We start from the raw sequence: 21,772 nt of genomic DNA on the forward strand, positions 1-21,772 counted from the left end.
TACCTACTTGCCTAAAAGACATAAAAAAACAAAAAAAGACAAATAATAAAAAAGAACATTCTCTTCAATCATATCAAGATATGGGTAATAAGCTGACAAAGGCTGCAGTACTGCCAAAATGTTTTGTATTACTCTGTTTAACCACCTTTCTTAAAAAACAGCTTGATAAGCTGTTATCATTGTTGACCATCGAAGCAATATTTTAATGGATAAGAGACACAGGCTCTGAGAAACCTTAGTGATGGCCAGCAGTGCAAAGTTCATACATTAATAATTACCTTGCAGTCCACTCACCTATACCCATTCACAGTTAAAATACACATATAACCTGCTGATGGTCATCAAAATATACAGTATATAGTCATTCAGATGGAAAGTTTGCTATTTAATGAACATATTTTATCCCCCTTTCAAATGGCACCTCCTGTAAGAGCAGTGCATTTGTTCTGACACGGCCTTTGACTTTTGAACATTAATCATTGATGGAAGATCAACCAGCTTGTCTCAGGCACTAATAAATACCCACATGCTACATTTGGTTAAATCTATGAGATGCCCAAATGCACCTGCTCACATGGCATAGATTATTTTAAACTGCAAAGGTACTGATAAGGCGGGTGTCATGGTTTCAACAATTTCACCAGGCCTGGCTATAAGTCACACCAATGCTTGAAGCCATGTCAGACAAATGTTTAGTAGTAAAGTGAGCTAAAGCTTCAAGTTATTTAGCTGACATCATTCAAGATATTCTTTAGATATATCCACAAACTGAGTTACACTTATTTACATTATGAAGTTCATAAGCCAGTACAGGTAACAAGAGTACCACAAACTGAGTTCAGAATGATTCAAACTTGTTTCTATTATGAAGTTCACAAGCCAGTACAGGCAACAAAGGTACCTGATATGTTCATCTCATAACCCTTCCCCCACTAAAGACCTAGACCTTTAAACCTAGAAACTTGGTTAATGAACAAGGTGTGAACCTGGGTAAAATTTCTTCAAAATATCTGTATGGACTAAAAATAATCTAGATAAGGAAAGATGACACTGACTTGCATTTTCCCTTGTAGTGACCTTCATATTGTTGTTGTTTTTAGTGTATGACAGGCTATACATGGCAGCCAGTATAACTGGCGAAGGAAGAACCCAGGAAAGCCCTTGGTAAGAGCCAGCGACATACAGAAAGCTCCTGGCAAGCTTTCTCGCATGCTCACATTAACTGAGCTGAGACATGAACCTACATGGATGGAAGTGAGAAGGCAGTGATTGGTAAAGGCTAGTGCTTTAGATCACTCCGCTACTCAGGCCCACTATAGTGACCTTGACCTTGAGATGGGTATGACATTGAATATGTGAGACACTGTCAAGTCAAGATATATACTAGGCTGAAATTTCATGAAAAATATTTTCAATGGTTTAAAAGTCACACCTTTACATGGATAGAGGTCACTGATTCATATGTTCCCTTGCTATGACCTTGATGCAGGTGGCATTGCTATGGTATGTGATGCACTGTCTATAAGTACTTTAAGTTTCATTGCAATATCTTCATTGGTTCAAAAGTCATAGCACAAGCAAGGATACAAGTCACAGAAATACAGTTTTCCTTATTGTGACCTTCACCTTGTGGCAGGGGTTTTGGGAATGGTATGTGACACACCACTGCATCACTATACTTGATCAAAGTATCACGAAAATCTCTGAGAATATTGCAAAATTCTTGACCAGACAAGCAAATGATGATGGACAGACAGAACACTGGATGGATAGACAGACAATAACCTAACATAATATGTCTGTCAGACATAAGATTAAGAATAAAAAGTATTAAAAAAACCTGACTCTTGACTTTTAACCTTAAAAAGAAGTGGATGATAAACTTGTTTACTGCAACTAAATACAAAGTCTGGTCTAAATTTGTCTTAAGTGTGAAAATGGAAGCAATGACCTCAGACATGATACTATGGTTAATTGGGTCTGGTTTCAAAAGTGCTGACATAATAATAACCAGATTCACACCATTTTTATTCAGAATCGATGAAATATTGCAGGAGTTTTCGTGGAAATCTCATTTTCAGACCACCATATTTCCAGAGTAGTAGTGGTATCAAGGTTTTGGAGATGGACACTACGGTGCCATGTCGAAGTGGAACTGGGCACCATTTTCATCCCAAACCAGCTACATATTGCAACAGAGTTTTTGTGAAAAGCTCATGTTGGTGTGACAATTTCGTAGCAAAAAGACCTGAACCTAATTATGACTGAGCCTCACAATTATGTCTTATAGTTAATTTATTTATACCCAACACACATACATTAACAGCATACTGCATAATGTTCCAGATTCCAGTGTCTCACCAACATGGCACATGTATGATTGACATTAAAACCACTTTTTATAAACTTTCAAAAACTTTCATGCACCTGTATGATTGACACTAAAACCACTGTTTATAAATTTCCAAAAACTTTCATGCACCTGTTTATAAATTTCCAAAAACTTTCATGCAATGTATGCTTTTCACTAAAACCATTGTTTATAAATTTCCAAAACTTTCAACTTAAAACTTTAATGCTGTTGAGTATGCTGATGCTATCTACTTTATCTCTTCATAGCGTATGAAGGTGAGACAAAAATATGAAGGGGAGACAAAAAATGCTTCAAGATAGCAAATGTAAAGCGAAAGAAAGTGTCAATAAGAACAAGGTAAATAATAAAGTAGTCCAATTAGAATAAAGTATATATTGAAACAGTTCAATTAGATCTGGATAAATAATAAAACAGTCCAATCAGAAAAAAATATATTTTTAAAAAGGGACAAAAATGACAGTGTCATGCTCCAGGTTGTTTTTATTCAATCTATTTTGTTATACATTTGTCAGATTAGTTCAGATACAATTATTCTATTTTTGTCATGTGGTCCATAGCACTATCACTGCATTATAACGAAGTGTGTTATATTGAGATCTATTATAAACATTCCTAAAATGGCTCCATCATAGCCTGAATCCCTCTGCAGGTTTGCCAGATACACTACAACAATACAGCCAAGTAATGATCCAGGATTCATACTGAACTCTCAATGATAAATTCAATGAGTTTTCCCAAACTTTCAAAGACCACAAACATAAATTTCCAAGACCTATTTTCGCTAACATTTTGTATACAGAGAAAACAATGAATGCAAAATACTACAGTATTGTTCAATGATGAAATTTAAACTATAATTAATTTCTTAAAATTGCTTTATAATGATTTGGAAGATAGGTTAACATTCATTGTTATTTCAGAAATATGTAACTTATGCATCAGATGTAATACAAAATAAATTGTTCTCTTAACAGACATCAGCACTGCTTTAAATGCATTATTATATTTGCTGTTTTTTCTCTTCAGTCATTTTGGAAAGAGAAGCCACAGCTGTCATCTTTTCCACTACTCTTCTCCTACGAAAATTTGACTTTGTGACAAGCACAATCGGCCCTTTTAACTCTGCTTCTTCTGCCTTTTGAACAGAGGAAGTATGCAGGCTTGTAATGTGAGCTTTTTGGCTTTAAGTTCTTCCACTTCACCTTACGCATGACTTGTAAGGGTTCCTTCTCCCATCCAAGCCAAGTTGATTGTCTTTTTATACAATGTACAAAACGCCTTTCATTTACATGTTTTGTCCTTTTTCAGCCATTCCTTGTATTTCTCTTGTTCAAGCCAGATATCGTTGAAAGAGCAAAGACCTGACATTTTTAAACAAGAGGTGAAACACAACTGAAGGCGCAAATCGACTGAACAAATTTTTAATTCTTGAGCATGTGTTACTTACGTGCACTTTCTACAGAAAGTAAAATGTAACCAAAATTCAACTGGCTGAACTGTCTTTAAAAAAAAAAAAAGTCATGAATTAGTGTAATCAACATTTTAATTGGCCAAAACTGATGGACTTGTCCAATCAAATTGAATGATTCATCAACAGAAAGAAGCCAGGAAAAACAACTACATCTAAATCTAATGACCTTAGGTAATTTTATTTGTTATTATAATAATAATAATAATAATAATAATAATGAGAATTTTGTAGATCACCTTATCTTTAGAAGCTCTAAGGGCTTTACAACATTAGATAACACCTAAAAACATATATAATGATGAAAAATAAACACAATGAAATTAGAAAACAAACAACATATTGAACATAGTTAAGGTGCTGACTGCTTTTGATGAAGGGTGTAGTTGGCTTGCTTAGATGAAGAGTGCATGTGTTATTGAAGTTGCCGCCAAGGCCAACTTTGGATGGCCAAACAAAGGCTTGTTTGTTATTGTGGCGGCAATGAAACTGAACAGGTCATCAGAAGAAAGAAACCAGGAAAACTCAACTACATCTGAATCTAAAAACCTTGGACAATTTTATTTGTGATTATGGAAAGAAATATATATTTTTGGGGTTTATTTCAATTTTCAAAGACTTTTACAGACTTCAGGGTAATCTGCTTGATTTACCCAAACTTTCAAGGCCTTGAAAATGCTACCTCATTTTCTCCAAACTCTCAAAGACCTTCAAAGACAGTATGAACCCTGTGATCAAACCTCTATCTTATCCACTGCCATATAATGGACAAAAATGTTTTGTCCCAGCAGTCTACTGGAGTTTTACTGTAATACCAACTACCAATTATCTATACCCTCCCAGCAGTCTATTGGAGTTTTACTGTAATACCAACTACCAATTATCTATACCCTAACAGTCTCATCAATTTCTATATAAAGTCAATCGCACAGGCTAACAGAGGAAGTGAATTATACTTTGTTTTAGGTATATATCATCAACAAGCTCTTGCTGTTGTGCACCATAAAATTATGTCATCAATATGACATCATGTAACTCATCCACATACAGTCATGTATGTTCTAAATGAGATACTGAATGAAGCCGAGTGAAGAACAGAAGCAAATGCATCTGAATGTTTTGTGTGATTTGTGATTGGCATTTTAATGTAGCTGTAAAAAAAATTCAGTCAATGCTACGATGTTTGCAGTGGAGCAGTTTATAGTGATGTCTAGTACTGGGGCATTATGCCGCAGACATATAGCATGATGTCCCACCCAGTCACATTACCCTGACACTAGGCCGACTAGTCCTAACACTAACCTCTTAATGCTGAGCGCCAAGTGAGGCAGCTGTTTGTACCATTTCTGTAAGTCTCTGGTATGACTTGGTAGGGGACTGAACCCACAACCTCCCGCATCTAAGGTGGACGCTCTAACCACTAGGCCACTGAAGCAGTCTCTGAATGTTTTGTAATTTTTTTAAAAACAGAAATGTTAGATGGTAACTACAAATCAAAGATCTGTACATACTCATTTATAAGTCCAGTCAAGATGCAAACTGCACAGACCCTGATATTCTGACATATAATGTGCTGGCCGATCTGGGTCTATGCAGTTTGTTATGTGTAGTCAGTAAAACAAATATAGACCATGGCAGCTGGCACATTATGTAATGGCAAGTCAAGGATCTATGCTGTTATGCAAATGAAATTTACTAGGTCTATTCCATTTAAACATACATGGTACCAGGGAAGGCAGTTTAAAAAAATATACGCCTGGGTACTTTGATTTCAAAGCATTCATATTAAAATGAATTTTTTTAAATAATAAATTGTATCTCTGGATGTATACCCCACTTTAAAAGTGCCTTCCCTGGGTCCCATGCCTGTTTCAATGGAACAGTCCTGAGCATATATGGCACATGATAAACAGGTTACAGTATGCGTACATCTATTTAGTGTGGACTTCTTTTTTCAACAGTCAATTAGCAAGCTTGTTTGCCACTTATGCAGATATCAGCCAGTACACATAACATAACCCATAATTCACCCTAACCCTCTGATTCCTACTTCATCAACTTACCCTCCTCCTCCTCTTCACTACTGCTGTCAAACAAATCCTGCTTGATCCGTCTCCTCTTCTTCTTAATGGTATCTTCATCATCTACATTTATTGGTAAAAAGAAGAAATAAGCAAAAATTCAAACAGGCTCAACAGTGTCCACCTTGTACAACTAATGTATTTACCCTACCATATATACTCACTTATAAATCAAGTCCAACTGAAAACTACAAAGACGCCAAACTGCTGTTGCATAATGTGCTGGCAGATCAGGGGCTATGTTGTTTGCAGCTGAACCTGACTTGTGAGTATATACAGTACTGGAAAATATATCTATCTACCCAGTATCTATCTCTGTCTTGAACTCCATCTGTCTATGTTACAGCAAGATGAGAAGTGATGCACATTGGATCCCATGAGTAAGTAAAAGTTTAACTTTTGTTGTCTGCACTGTGCTATAATATTTTTCTTGGACAATTACATTATTGTAATAAACATTTTATCATATCTTGTGAAAACACTAACACATCTGAATATTTATTTCACCTGAAATGTGCTGCACCATAGAATTTTCCATTCCAGATCTTTCTCTCATTTAACTTTAGTGTATACTCATTATCTATCAATACATGTATATATTAAAGTGAAAAACAATGTTTTCTGGATTTCATTTATTTCCAAACAAACAAATCGTTTATTAAATAACAAATTGTACATATGCATGAATTTAATCTCTCTTGTCACTATTTCCACCTCAAAATAAATTGAATCTTCCCTGCAGTTGGGGCTTGGTGCATGCCACTGTTAAAAAGACAAATTTAGTATTTATTGTTCAGTTACTTGACAACTGTGATCTTTCTCACATACACTGGCACTACTATATTCCATTACAAACAGTTCATTCTTGTTTGAATTTGATATCCATTGTCCTAAGAACCACATGGCTAAATTGAATTATTACATGCGAATTAAATATTCCTAGAGCTTTGGCTAGCTAATTCTCATCAAGATAGGCATGCGGACAAGATTCCCAAAAATGAGATCAAATTAGTAAGAAATCCAAGATTTTGAACAATAAAGGGACATTATCTAAACAGCGGTAGATATTGTAATGACAAACAATCACACACATCATTTGTTCTTTATAATCACCAATAAAGACAACAGAAAGATGTTTCGTAGATCAGATTCTCAATAAAACGTCGAATCTAAGTTTTAGAGTAGGTTGGTTTACAATTACCAAAACAATTACCTTTCCAAAACAAGATGAGCAAAGACCTTCCGCAAGACCAAAATTTGGTGATTTCTTTTATTTCCTAATCTTTCATTTCATTATTTGATGTCTTAGTTAAAAGGTTACCAGAAGTACTGGTATCTTCAAATGGTGATTATTTTTTAAAATCTCGTTTAATTATTTGATGCCTTGACTGAAAACCAAACCAAAGTTAGTCACCATTTACAACATATACTTAGCAAAGAATAAGATGGTCGTTGGGTGTAACTAAATTATACATTGGTCAATTTTCTAATCTATGTAAAATGTGAAGGTTTCTTCCTGATTCGATTATAACACATCAAAATAAGAGGTTTAAAATACTAATAAAAAACCCAATAAAACAACATCTTAACTGCATATGATTTTAATCTAATCGTGTTTTTCAGCAATATTTTAAATCATGGTTTGCAGATTAACATTCTTGTAAGAAACTTTAGAGAATCTGATGAAGAATACAAAGTACCATATCAGAAAAAATACGATGATATACTTAATAATTTTATGGATAGATGATGTACAAAAAATTAGAGGGTACAAAAAGTTACAAGAATTATGGTAAGCCTGTTTGGAGAGATCTGTACATTATCAATCAATGCTATCTTTTTCTTCTTTTTTAAATGAAAAATCCACAAAATGATCCATAGATTTGCTTTAAAAAAACCCACATGAAATTTGACACCAATGAATTTCAAGTGATTTACATTCTATACAAATTCCAAGTCAGTGACTGCAGGACAAGGCTTAACAAGTTCATAAAGCAATAAACAGACCTATTACAGTGACATAAGATTTTGTACTCATCCAGAGATTCCACATACAAACTATGACTCCAAAACCAACACTAAATGAAAAACTTCCTTTGATGCAAAACTCATTAAAAGTCATTGAAACAATATTGATCATATTCTTTTTGTTTAAGATCAATTTTTAAAAAAATTTGTTTAGTTACAGTTGGTGTACAGAAGGATGGCCAGGGGTAGCACTGTATGTCTCTCCCACAACGATGGATATAAAAGATCTATAATCTGTTTATAATGAAAATCAAAAGATCCATTTAAAGCTCTGTTAAAAACATGTGTGCGAAACTGCAGTTGCAAATTTTGTCTGCTTCATAATTTGGATCAAAACGACTACTTCCTGTAATCCTTTGAAAGACTACGTCCAAGTTTAATAAAAACAGGTTCCATTAGAATTACAAGAAAGTGAATCAATACCTAGAAGTCACAGCTGACTGTGAATGTACTTGACAGGTACAAAGCATACCATTGGCTTGCCTTGGCATTGTAAGCTAAGTATGTGAACCAAAACAAACAACTCAACTCAAATACACATACCTGACCCTACTCTCTGAGTCTTCCTTGAAGATCTGAAGATGAGAAAATAAATATTTTATCTTTACCTTAAAACATATCTACTGACTAATTAATTTATAGTACATTCAAGATGAGCTTACAATCAACACATTTTTTTAAAATGTTGTCAATAACCACAATTCCAATTTGGAAATTAATTGCACAAACCTTCAATTTTAGAATTTTTTAATATCCATATTTAGAATATTTCCACTGTGTCAAATGATTGGGGTGTATTATGATTTTCAATGGATCCCAGCACAATATTGACTGTTCTCATGTATTCCTATTTGTATCTAGCATACATTTGACCTGTTCTCATGTATTCCTATTTATATCTAGCATACATTTTACATGTTTTCATGTATTCTTCTCTGTATCTCACATACAATGACAAAACTTGACATTTCTGATGCTGAAACTACTAGTCACAAAAAGTGGTACCATACATATACACCAGTTTGAAAGTAAAGTCCAACTGAAAACTACAAAGATCCAGAACTGCTACTGCATAATGTGCGAGCAGATCTGGATCTGTGCAGTTTGTATGCAGTCATCAGTAGAACAAACAAGATGGCTCATTATCCGACAGCCATGTTATGAGATAATTGGTTAGGGTCAATGTTATTTGTAGTTTGATTTAACTTTTAATATATATATATATATATATATATATATATATATATATATATAGTCAAGCAATCAGATTGGTTAAGCAGACAAATACAATTGAATATTTTTCTTATCATTTTTCCCTTTCATTCTGCAATGGCACCATATTATCATAAAAGAACAAAACCATCAGTGTTTACCCACTTTTCCAGGTTTCTTCCTGAATGAAATTGAATTTTTTTCAAGGTTCACTTATGATCCTCACTGAATGGAATTAAAAACTTTTTGGCTAAGAATACATGCATTTTTTTAAATAAAAGGCTGTTTGTTTTCAGACTCTCTCATAACATCTGAATTAGACATACATAATAAACCAGAGAATGAGTCTCTACAAACAAATACAACTATAGAAATTCATATACATCTGCATATAACTTAGAACAAGAATGTTAACTTTACTGCATATTTTGGTATATAGAATTATTTTTAGAACAGGGTCATTTTCAATTAGCGCAAGAAGCACTTAAAAGTTGTATATCTTTGTATAAAAAGAAGTGACAAGTTTAATTTGTTTTTGTTTTGAATCCACTTACGCAAGTAACAGGAAAAATCTTTCCAAGCACTTGTCCTTGGAGTCAGTTTCAACAAACATTTGTTCCTGTCGTTACTTTACTCAAGACAGTAAACTTATTACATGTGTTTACTAAAGATTCACTGGCATTCCATGCAAGCTTAAAATACTAGAAAAATTCTGTACCTGTTCTCATCACTCTGAACATAATATTTTCATGATCTGAACCCATTTTTAGTATCAAGTTTGAATCATGACCCTGTATAAATAGCAAAGTTGTCTCCCTTTGGGACATGTTCTTGACTGACATCAAATGTGCAAAATAGGCAGTAGTAACTTATAACTGACATACACTGGAATTTAAAGCAATGATGGAGTTCAGAGGTTGTTAAGGGTGAAAAATGAACACAGGTATTCTCAAGGTGCGTAGCTTTATCACAAAGCCCAGTGATGAATAAGTAGTCAAAACGAGAGTATGATTCGGTTTCCTGAACTTATGTCTGACCAGTACCGTAACATCCACTTTCAACATAATCTATGGACTGTACATTTATTGCAGTCATTGTCAAGGACACACAAAGCATGGAATTCAACATTGAAAATTGACCCAACAGTTGGAAGCCTTTTAAGTATTTAGCATTGAGAAATTCATAATAATGGCTAGTTCAAGGCATCAAGTTACTATTTACAATAATTCTTAACACTGTTTCCAGTGCAAACTACCAAATAACAAGCAAAGATTCATCACAATACATTCTGTTGACCGTACAAATCAAAACGGGAACTGGATAAAATAAGCTTTATTAATTTTCTCTAACATGACACAGAGTTGTTGGCATGATCAGAACATCCTTGGCATGTTAAATTAAGTTGACAAAGAGGCCTCAGATGTAATTTGTCACCATGGAGAACTATATTCTGAACTACGTTTGTTTACTATGGCATAGGCGAATTACAAAACCATCAAACTCGTGTATTCCTACAACTTGTTACCACAACAACAACTTCTGAGGTTATTTCTCAACTTGACGAAAATGGTCGAGTGATGTTTGGATCATGTGACGGAATGGCGTGAATCTAGACTGGTCTTCTTATCTTCAAGATAACAGATACTGATATTGAGTGAAGTGAGGGGTGACCAGGCTACTTAACTAATCTGATTGCCTGAGCACTTGGACTGACTACTAAACATATTTGTTTCGGGTCAACAAAAATTGTTCATTGCAGCAACTTTATCTAAACTGACTTAAAGAGTTATGTAAAATCAGAAAATTACATTATCAACTCAACACATTTAACTCGCAATCAGTTCAATTACACATTTTTATGTCATCATATGGATTATGAAAATTCCCAATTATTTCCTGACTTATCAATAATTGCAAAATTAACAGGGGCTTCTCTGTCAGGATAAAACGTATTCTGAAGACTTCTATCTGATTTCCCAGTAGTGAGGGAACCCTGCAACCTATTATAAGAAAGTGGCAGCCTAATAAATCAAACAACAGATTTACCAAAGAGATAAAAAAACAAAACAACAGAAGGTCAGGCCTGCATCTTGATCCCATGATGAAAAGCACTGCTACAAAACATGTGACCTTGACTCCAAGGTCAAATGATTATGTGGGCATGCCACATAATGATTTGTCTTAGCTTTATCCATCCCATGTATGAGATTAATACATCAAGAAGTTTAGAAAATAAAAAGCAAACAAAAAAAAGCTCCAAATCTTAATGCAAATTGTTATTTGCTATGACTCTGACCTTCACTCCAAGTCATGTTGGATAAGAGAGCCTGTCAATGAATGAATAATATCATCATTATAATGATTCATGCTAAGTATAATGAGAATCCATCAAGGGTTTTGGACATACAAGCAAATGAAAATACATTACACAAAACCTAATCACACATTTTCTCTCTGTCACTGACCCCAAGGTAGGAGTAAGTATGTTGTAGAATCAGCTGTGTTAACTTCATAATGATTTATTTTAAGTAGGAAGAAGATCCATCATGGGTTTTACAAAATATAAACAAAATGAAAAACTCCAAACAAAACCTTAACAAACTGTTGACACTGATGACAATGGAATGGGTCTTCAACAATAATCAGATTTGCAAGAGGCAAAAAAAAAATTAAATTTGCAGATTGAGACTAAAATTTTGTATAGAGTAAAACATAAGTAATAATTCCTCCATGTTTTCTTTCAATATAATTTGATATCTGATGAGAGAAGAGCATCTGTAATAACAAAAATCTAACGCAAAACTATTTTGAAAAAAGCATTAATATTTTTTTGGTATCAATACAGGAAATGTTTGCTGTAGTTTTATGACCAAAAAAGGACATACTTTCTAGGTGGTGATAGCTCCTTTCTCTTGGGTGGTAACTCTTCTTTCTTCTTAACTTCTATACTGGTATGGTCTGTCTTTTGTTCCTTCATCCTAGGCGGCAACTCTTCTTTTTTCTTAACTTCTTTACTGGTAAGGTCTGTTTTTTGCTCCTTTATGCTGGATGGTGACTCTACATTCTTCTTAATTTCTTTATGGTCTGTTTTATCTGTTGATTTATCTGGAAAAAAGGAAAATAAAATCCAGTGCAAGAAAATCCCAACTGAAAAGAATAATGCAATTATCTAGTTACACTGACCTTGGCAACTGGGCCATAACATGTGATATATGGCACTTCTGTCATGTGATATATGGCACTTCTTATGTCTTATGTGATATATGGCACCTCTTAGACCTAACTGCTAAGTTTCACAATAATTAGGAATCAACATAGGCAACATCACTTAAATAAAACAATTTTTTGAAGTTGAAACCTATACCAATACAAGATGGCCTGGGCCTTCATATCCAGCCCATGATCAACACAATGCCTTAAAAGTGTGACATTGACCTTGGCCAAAAGGGTTAGTGAGCATGTTGCAGAATGACTTGTTAGCCTCATTCTGATCGTGAGATGTACGAACAAAATCCATAAGGGGTTTAGGAAATAAAGGCAAATGAAAAATGAAACAAGAGTACTATGAACGACACATCATACACCTGCTCAATGTTTTAGTAGTCCTCTGTGTAGGCACTAGTAAGGTCTGGCTGTCTCTGTAGGTTACTGACCAGCAGATCTGACTGATCTTTGTCTATAGATAATGTATGCATTACTGAACCAAGCTTAAAGAGCAAAAAACCACTACTTTATTATAGGCTTACCATGACCTTGACCTTTCAATTCCATAATCTATTGGTTTCTATATTACCTTATGTGCAAAACAGCAATACTGTTTGGTCATGGAATTCTTTTTCAAGCAAAAGTTACTCAATAAAACAGATTTTTATTTAAGCCACAATTACCAAGAGCTCCATTTGACCCCAACACCAATAGGACTCTTCCAAAATTTAAGTGCAAGCATTCCAAAACCTCTGAACAAAGGATGTGGTCTAGAATAAATGTTATTATGCAAAAATTATTTCTCTTCTTTCAGTCAGTGACCTTAGCCTCAGACCTTTCAATCCTGAAATCAATAGGCCTATTTCTTATTATATGTGCAAGTCCTCCACATATATTGATAAACATACATAATGATAACTGCATATTCTGTGTGGAAACCACTTGTTCCCCCTTGTGGTCAGACTTTTCAAGTTTTGACCCCAGAATCAATAACCATTGTCCTTTTCATCTGTGCAAATCATTCATAATGTCTGGTCTGGGCTTGTCATGTAGAACTAATGTTTTGTGCAGAAAACCTTATTTCTTCTTCCAGTCAGTGACCTTGACCTTTCAACTTCTTGAGCCAAAAATAAAGAGGCTACTTACTTATCTCAAGTGCAAGCCCTCCACAAAATTATGTCCATGTATGTGATGTGGAACTAATGTTATCATGCAGAAACCAATTTTCTTCTTTCATTTCTTTTTTCTGTGACCCCCATATTGAAAGGGTTCTTCCTTATCTCAAATGCAAGCCATTCAAACAGAGTTTGGTAAATGTTGATGGTAGATAACTAGAGTTATCGTTTGGAAACAATCTTTTTAACAATCACAAGGACCTTGACTTCTGACATTTCACCCCAAATCAATAGGGCCATCATCAAAGTATCACAATTACAAATGGTTTAGAACTCAAGTTACTGAGTGGAAACAAGTTTCTTCTTTCAATTAGTGTCCTTATCATTTGACTAAAGTGCAGATCATTCACAGAAAACACCCTAACATAATACACTCAGCCTTATGGCAATCATGTAAGTTTCTATGACTGTGACCCTGATGTCAAGGTCAAAATGGCAACTGTTCATGTCAATGAATAAACTGTCTTAGTTTCATGTGATCCATATGAAGTATGCAGAAAATCTACAAAGGGGTTTACGAAATATATGCAAATGAAAAAAAAAGTTAATCAAGACCTAACTGCATACATTATGTGACCATGACCTTGCACCAATGGTAAAAGGGGGAAACACGCACAAAACAAAATGAATTCTTTGCTTGTTAATGTTTAATGCCAAGTATGATAAGAATCATGCGATTTGGACTGTTAACAATTTCAGTCATATTACAATGTCTGCAGTGTGGCAGCTTATAGTGATGTCTAGTACTGGGGCTTCATGCCACACACACGTAACATGATGTCCCACCCAGTCACATTATCCTGACACCAGGCTGACTAGTCCTAATACTAACCTCTTGACGCTGAGTGCCAAGCGAGGCAGCTGCTAGTACTATTTTTTATAAGTCTTTGGTATGACTTGGCTGGTGTTTTTGAACCAGAGACCTCCCATACCCGAGGCAGACCCTTTAACCACTTAAGCCACTGGCACAATATGATAAGAGTCTATCAACAGGTCTAGTTAACATTAGCAAATAATAAACAAACCTAAAACCTTAATGACAATTCCCTATGAATGGGACCATGGCCCCAAAAGGTCAAAGGTGCAAGTAAGCATTTGCAGAATGAATTATCATAGCTTCATAATGATTTCATGCCAAGTATGATCAGAATCTATCAGGAGGTTATGGAAATTTATGAAACAAAAATAAAATATGACACCATAATAAACTGATGATGCCACCTGTCTGTAGTGTCATCCTTTCTGCTAACAAGTGAAAATGGTAAAATTAATACGGGAACCAATATTTAAAACAAGTTCCAGGGGAGCTGTGTCTTGCCTGCATCTTGCTATGAAGTACCACTACTATATTCAACAAACAAAATCTTCAACAAATACTATTTGTACACAGAATCTATAGTTTACGATGCTGCTGTTAGCAGAAACGAGATGCCTGAATCCAGCAATGCCTAAGCGAGCACAACAATGAGTTTTTGAGAACACAGCTATTGAATTGAACTGTAAAATTATCATAAGCATGAAATGACAATTCACCATTCCAACAAGCCAGGGCAAGCAAAAGTCATTGTTAGCCTAGATTACACTGTGAAATAGTGTTAAACCCAAAATAACTGCAACAACAACCAAAAAACAACACAAATTCTGAATTTCAAGGAAATCTACCCTACATCATCCTTGCTGAACTAGCAGGTAAAAATGTGAATTGTTGCCACCGCAATAAAGACTTTTAAAAACTCTGATACAAAATTTTAACATTGTTGATAATGGTAATAGCATTTTTTCACTGTTTTTCTATTTACCTTCAAACATAAAACAAAAGAACATACCACATTAGCCAACTCAGGTTGATTGATCCTCATCACACACATGTAAGTAATTTAGTGACGAGGAAACTGGATTGAAGTGCCTTACCCAAAGACATACCATGGTAGCAAACTGTCGCTGATTTGATACTAGAATCCAAACCCGCACCGCTTCCAAGATGCTAGCCACACGGCTACAGTGGATATGGTCTCCATTAGTCACTTTTTATAACATGGAGAAGAGTGCATTAGGTCTATTTTATACCTCCAAGCACCCTGGGATTCACTTGAACTAAGTATTAATTAATGCAACTGATTCCCTTACCTGTCTGTTTTGTGAAGAATGACATCACACCTCCTTGTTTCTTTCCTGTAGGCTGTAAAAATCAAAAAGCTTATTTTCAATGATTTAAAAAAAGATGTCTATCCTATGTGAATTAAATAACATTTTTTTTCTATTTTAAAAATGACAAAATAATGACTCTATGGACCATATCACCTCATTAAAGTCAGAAAGCATACAAATATATCAATGAAACATTTCTAATTCATAAATCCCATGTTGGTAAAAGAGGACCAAATCAGCTTCAGCTTCACATAAATAGGCACACTCTTACCCTACCATAAATGCCTTCTCTTGAACCTTGGAGACATCCTGCCTGCACTCTAAACCATCTACTCTGCCTCTTTCTTTGGTTATTTATACCAGTAAAACTGTGCTTGTTATTTTCTTTGAATTTCATATTTCTCTTATGCATTTTACCAATGATGCACTAAAAGACAGTATTTTTGTATGTTTGTTGTTTACTTCTGTTATACTTTTTACTCATGATGATACATATTTTTGTTTTGTTTACAAGAAAGGGAAGTATTAAGATACATATGCACAAGAAAATCTGGTGTTTGTTCACAGAAAATGTTCCTTTGTTGAAATAGATTGTCTATATGGTATCTGGTCCCCTCTCACCCACCATTCTGCAAGCTATTTCTTACTACATCACAGACTATTTTGGAGGACTTTGCCCAAGAACCTGTCATCAACAGAATCTAAAATCAGTTGCTAGAAACTGAACAAAGTATTAACAAGAGTGCCACGAATGGGACTTGATACAAGATGTTTAACAGTCCTCAATTTAGGACATGTTTGACTCCAATATGGGACTTGATACACGATGTTTAACAGTCCTCTATTTAGGGCATGTTTGACTCCAATATAGGACTTGATACACGATGTTTAACAGTCCTCTATTTTGGGCATGCTGACTCCAATATGGGACATGATACACGATGTTTAACAGTCCTCTATTTAGGGCATGTTGACTCCAATATAGGACTTGATACAAGATGTTTAACAGTCCTCTATTTAGGGCATGCTGACTCCAATATGGGACTTGATACACCTATCCCATGTTTAAGTCCTCTATTTAGGGCATGTTTGACTCCACTATAGGACTTGATACACCTATCCCATGTTTAACAGTCCTCTATTTAGGGCTTGTTTGACTCCAGAGTAACATGAATGGAACTTGATACAACTATCCCATGTTTAACAGTCTTCTATTTAGGGCATGTTGACTCCAATATGGGACTTGATACACCTATCCCATGTTTAACAGTCGCCTATTTAGGACATGTTGACTTCAATATGGGACTTGATACACCTATCCCATGTTTAACAGTCCTCTATTTAGGGCATGTTGACTTCAATATGGGACTTGATACACCTATCCCATGTTTAACAGTCCTCTGTTTAGAGCATGTTTGACTCAGACTTTTAGTCATTAAATGCATCACATTTTGGCAGGCATATCTAAGCTTAATTAAATTACTTCTATGGAGACCTGAAGAAAGCTGCGAAACTCTATGCCTGGCATAACCTGAGTTGCATAGCAAAGTAGATAATAAACTGATCATTATTGTTGTAATAGCTTTCAGAAAGCAAAGAAAAATAGTGAAAGCATTCAGTTAAATTCTCTTGAATACATGCACAATGTAGTCCTTCCCAAGACAAACCTAAGACCTAATTTAAAGAACAAACTTAATTTAAGGCACAGACTTAATTTAAAGTACAAATTTAGTTTAAAACCCAAAACTGACAGTAGATGAAATAAAGTGTGAATATATTTTGTTAAAAATTTATAAAATTCAAATACTGAGAAAAATAATAATAATTTAAAACCAAAATAGGGTCTTTTGAGATTTTCAAACTGATTTGCCTGCTGTTCAGATACATTTCCACCATGTTACGAGACCCTCAAATACGATCATTAATTATTTTGGTACATTTCCAGCATGTCACAAGACCATCAAATATGATCATTAATTATTCTGGTACATTTCCATCATATAACAAGACCCTCAGATATGATCATCAATTATTCTAGTACATTTCCATCATGTTAAAAGGCCATCAAATACGATCATTAATTATTCTGATACATTTCCACCATGTTACAAGACCCTCAAATATGATCATGAATCATTTTAGTACAATTCTATTATGTAACAAGACCCTCAAATATGATCATTAATCATTCTAGTACATTTCCATCATGTTACAAGACCATCAAATATGATCATTACTTATTCTGGTACATGTTACCAGACCATCAAATATGATCATCAATTATTTGGGTACATTTCCATTATGTTACAAGACCATCAAATATGATCATTACTTATTCTGGTACATGTTACCAGACCATCAAATATGATCATTAGTTATTTGGGTACATTTCGATTATGTAACAGGACCCTCAAATATGATCATTAGTTATTCTAGTACATTTCTATTATGTTGCAAGACCATCGAATATGATCATTCATTATTCTGGTACATTTCCATCATGTTACAAGACCATCAAATATGATCATTACTTATTCTGGTACACGTTACCAGACCATCAAATATGATCATTAATTATTCTGGTACATTTCCATTATGTAACAAGACAATCAAATATAATCATTAATTATTTTGGTACATTTCAGTCATGTTACAAGACCATCAAATATGATCATTAATTATTCTGGTACATTTCCATTATGTTACAAGACCATCAAATATGATCATTACTTATTCTGGTACATGTTACCAGACCATCAAATATGATCATTAATTATTTTGGTACATTTCCATGATGTAACAAGACCATCAAATATGATCATTAATTATTCTGGTACATTTCCATTATGTAACAAGACAATCAAATATAATCATTAATTATTTTGGTACATTTCTGTCATGTTACAAGACCATCAAATATGATCACTAATTATTCTGGCACATTTCCATTATGTTACAAGACCATCAAATATGATCATTACTTACTCTGGTACATGTTACCAGACCATCAAATATGATCATTAATTATTTTGGTACATTTCCATGATGTTACAAGACCATCAAATATGATCATTAATTATTCTGGTACATTTCCATCATGTTATTAGATCATCAAATATGATCATTAATTATTCTGATTTATCTTCTGGCTCCCACATTCCAATTTTCATTGTTATCTTGCAAAATTGTTTCTCTGCACAGGATCTCGAAAGTTTCATAATCACATGATAAGGATTACTGGGGAAAAGAACATATATACTCATGCAAAAGTAAGATCAGACTGCAAGCAACTTAGACCCTACATTTTACCTTTGCAGCTTTTTCTGATGGTTTATTTTCTTGCTTTACTTCTAGTTTCTCATCTTTCGCCTCTGGTTTGGCGTCTTTTATCTTCTGTGCATTGGCAAACATGCTTGCTATGGCTCCTTTAGGCTTTTCTTTTGGTGCTGCTACTCTTGAGGGAGGTGCTGAATCTCCATTTGTTGTTTTAGCTGCACTCTGGAAATAGAAAAGAAACATTTTACACCAGTGTAAAGTAATAATAATAATAATAGTCATAATAATAATAATAATAATGTTTTAAGAATGTGACTTAAATAACTTTTAAGGAACTAATCTATCTTGAGACCATCTATTATGTACAAGGATTTCTTTTTAAAATAATATGTAAATGCCATGTCAACACCTAAACAATGTGTATACACAAAAATACATAAAAAAACCATTTTTAGCAGACTGAGCATCTTGCATAATGTAGGATCATTAAAGCTGATGCAGGTGAAGAGAAAAATTTTACATTACTTGCCAGGGCTCGAAATTAGCTGTAGTCCACTAGCCCGAGGCTAGCAGATTTCCTGTCAGACTAGTAACTTTCGGTTATCAATAGTCAGCGTTTGTTTATGCCATTCTCTAATAAAGACTTGACTTAGCCGATGTTCTGTAGAATCAAAGCAGTGGCCATTGTAAACACAGTCATAAAATATTAGCATGAGAAGATGAAGTCAATTTCTGCCTCGGAAAGGTGTGTTTCTATAACAAGAATCAATTCAATTTTGTGCATTTCACTTAACAGCGCACAGTATTAGTTTGCACGTTTTTTTGTTTAGGGCTCTTTTTTGTGTGCTCACTACCCAAATGCTCCACAGCCACAAACAGGAAACTACATGTTACATTTCCATCGAAATAATTATAAGAATTAGACCAATTTATTACGATTACGTTATTGACACATCCTTTCCATACAACTACTTTTTCTATGATGATAAGAATAGTTTCTATATTTTCCCCTTACAAGAATGAACCAATAATTGAATACACATGGAGATATCCAAGCAGAATGCCATACATTTGTTGGGAATTAAAATCTCTGAGCGTGGTCATCTAAAATTTGAAAATTTTCCACCTTATTATTAATTTCAACGATACATTGACGTTTGATTAATTAGGAACAATTACCAAACTTATGACTTATGATACTGTAATTGAATCTGTTAAATACAATGCGCTGAGTGTCAGATGGCTTTGTTTGATGGGAACACACCTTTTCCAAGCTGAAACTAATACTACCTTCTGATGCTAATATTTTATAATAGTGTTTACAATAGCCACTGCTTTGATCATGCAGAACATCTGCTGAAGTTAAGTTTTTGTTAGGGAGAGGCCATTTAATTGTGGGAGGGGGCAAAGACAAGTGTTTTGAAACATGTTTCTTGCTCTGACTTATATAAAGGACACTGTGCCATTCCTTTTCTTGCTTTAAATAATTCGCATCAGCTATACTTCTCGTATTTCAAAACAAGACAGGCAAAATGTGGCATTTGATAGGTGTTCAGCCACAGGAAAAAAGCAAAAGCTGAATGAGAATGATGAGGAGTAACTCTATGATAGGGAAAAGCGTAATGGAAAATTTCAGAAAAAATGGACAAAAGACAGGGAATGGTTGAATTATGATGAGGAAAGGAACATTATATGGTGTAACTGATGTAGGCAATTCACTAAAACAAACACAGAAAACATCCAGTTTTGTTGCGGGTTGTTTAAACTTTAAAACTGAATCGGTAAACGTACATGAAAGTTGTGTGACACTGTTTTGTAAACAGGACTAGTGAAGAAATTTGTGTTAAATTCGGGCCCTGCTTGCCCTATATGACAACAACCAAAGTAAAATATTTTGAGACCTGGCTTTACCTCGGGTTTGCTGTCTATCATTTGCATGGCTAGCAGCTCCATGTCGTCTTCTGATCTTATCTCTGCTCTGGGATACTGAATGGAAGAATATCTGAAAAAGCGTAATTGAAACTTTACTATATGTACCATATATATTCAGTCCAACTGAAAACAATACAGACCCTGATTTGCATAATGTGTCAGCAAATAAGGATTTCTGTTGTGTGTTCTACTGATTACTTGTAGCAATCTGCTGTGAACTCTGCCAACACATTACACAATGGCTGAATTGGGCCTGTGAAGTTTGCAGTTGGATGGGACTTGTGCCAAGTTATTTCTGATGTTGTTGTTGTTGTAGGGTTTAATGCCATTTTTCAGCACAAGATAGGCCATACATGGCGGCCAGTATAAATGGTGGAGGAAGAACCCGGGAAATCCCCAGAAAGAACCACTGACCCACAAGAAGCTACTGGCAAGCTTTCTCACATAACCACATAAACCAAATCCGAGACTCAAACTCACACAGACAGAGGTGAGATGGCAGTGATCCGTAACAGTGAGCGCTTTAGACCACTCAGCCACTTGTGGCCCCCAGTTATTTCTGAAGTTGTATAAATGATCTATGGGACTAAAGTGCTATTTCTACTTGCTGATAAGTTGGTTCCTACTGCAAGCTGTATAGATCCAGATCTGCTGTCATGGACATGTCTGGGTCTATGTAGTTTGTCAGGAGAATCTCATTAAAAAACCAACACAGACCCTGATCTGCTAGTGCATTATGTGAGAGCTGATCAGGGTCTATGTTGTTTGTAGTTGAACCTGACTTGTAAGAAAGTACATACAGTATATGACAAAAGGACATGCAAAAATGCAAGATTTAGTAACAAATCAAACTTTGATTAGTTTCAAAAGAAAA

At 34.6% G+C, this 21,772-nt stretch overlaps 1 protein-coding gene across 1 annotated transcript in view; it reads right to left on the reverse strand.

Moving 5' to 3' along the window:
- The window catches only part of LOC149800053 (DNA polymerase delta subunit 3-like), a 49,850-nt gene that overhangs the window by 8,426 nt on the left and 19,652 nt on the right, over positions 1-21,772 (reverse strand). The window contains exons 6-11 of the mRNA XM_089959610.1: positions 20,878-20,968; positions 19,000-19,188; positions 15,670-15,721; positions 12,049-12,268; positions 8,495-8,526; positions 5,906-5,986 (exon numbers count right to left, since the gene is read on the reverse strand). Of these exons, the coding sequence (XP_089815736.1) occupies positions 5,906-5,986; positions 8,495-8,526; positions 12,049-12,268; positions 15,670-15,721; positions 19,000-19,188; positions 20,878-20,968 (665 nt within the window). The remainder of the gene's footprint in view (positions 1-5,905; positions 5,987-8,494; positions 8,527-12,048; positions 12,269-15,669; positions 15,722-18,999; positions 19,189-20,877; positions 20,969-21,772) is intronic.

The sequence above is a fragment of the Sinohyriopsis cumingii genome, chromosome 5 (assembly GCF_028554795.1).
Source record: "Sinohyriopsis cumingii isolate HCF-2022 chromosome 5, ASM2855479v2, whole genome shotgun sequence".
Lineage (NCBI taxonomy): Eukaryota > Metazoa > Mollusca > Bivalvia > Unionida > Unionidae > Sinohyriopsis > Sinohyriopsis cumingii.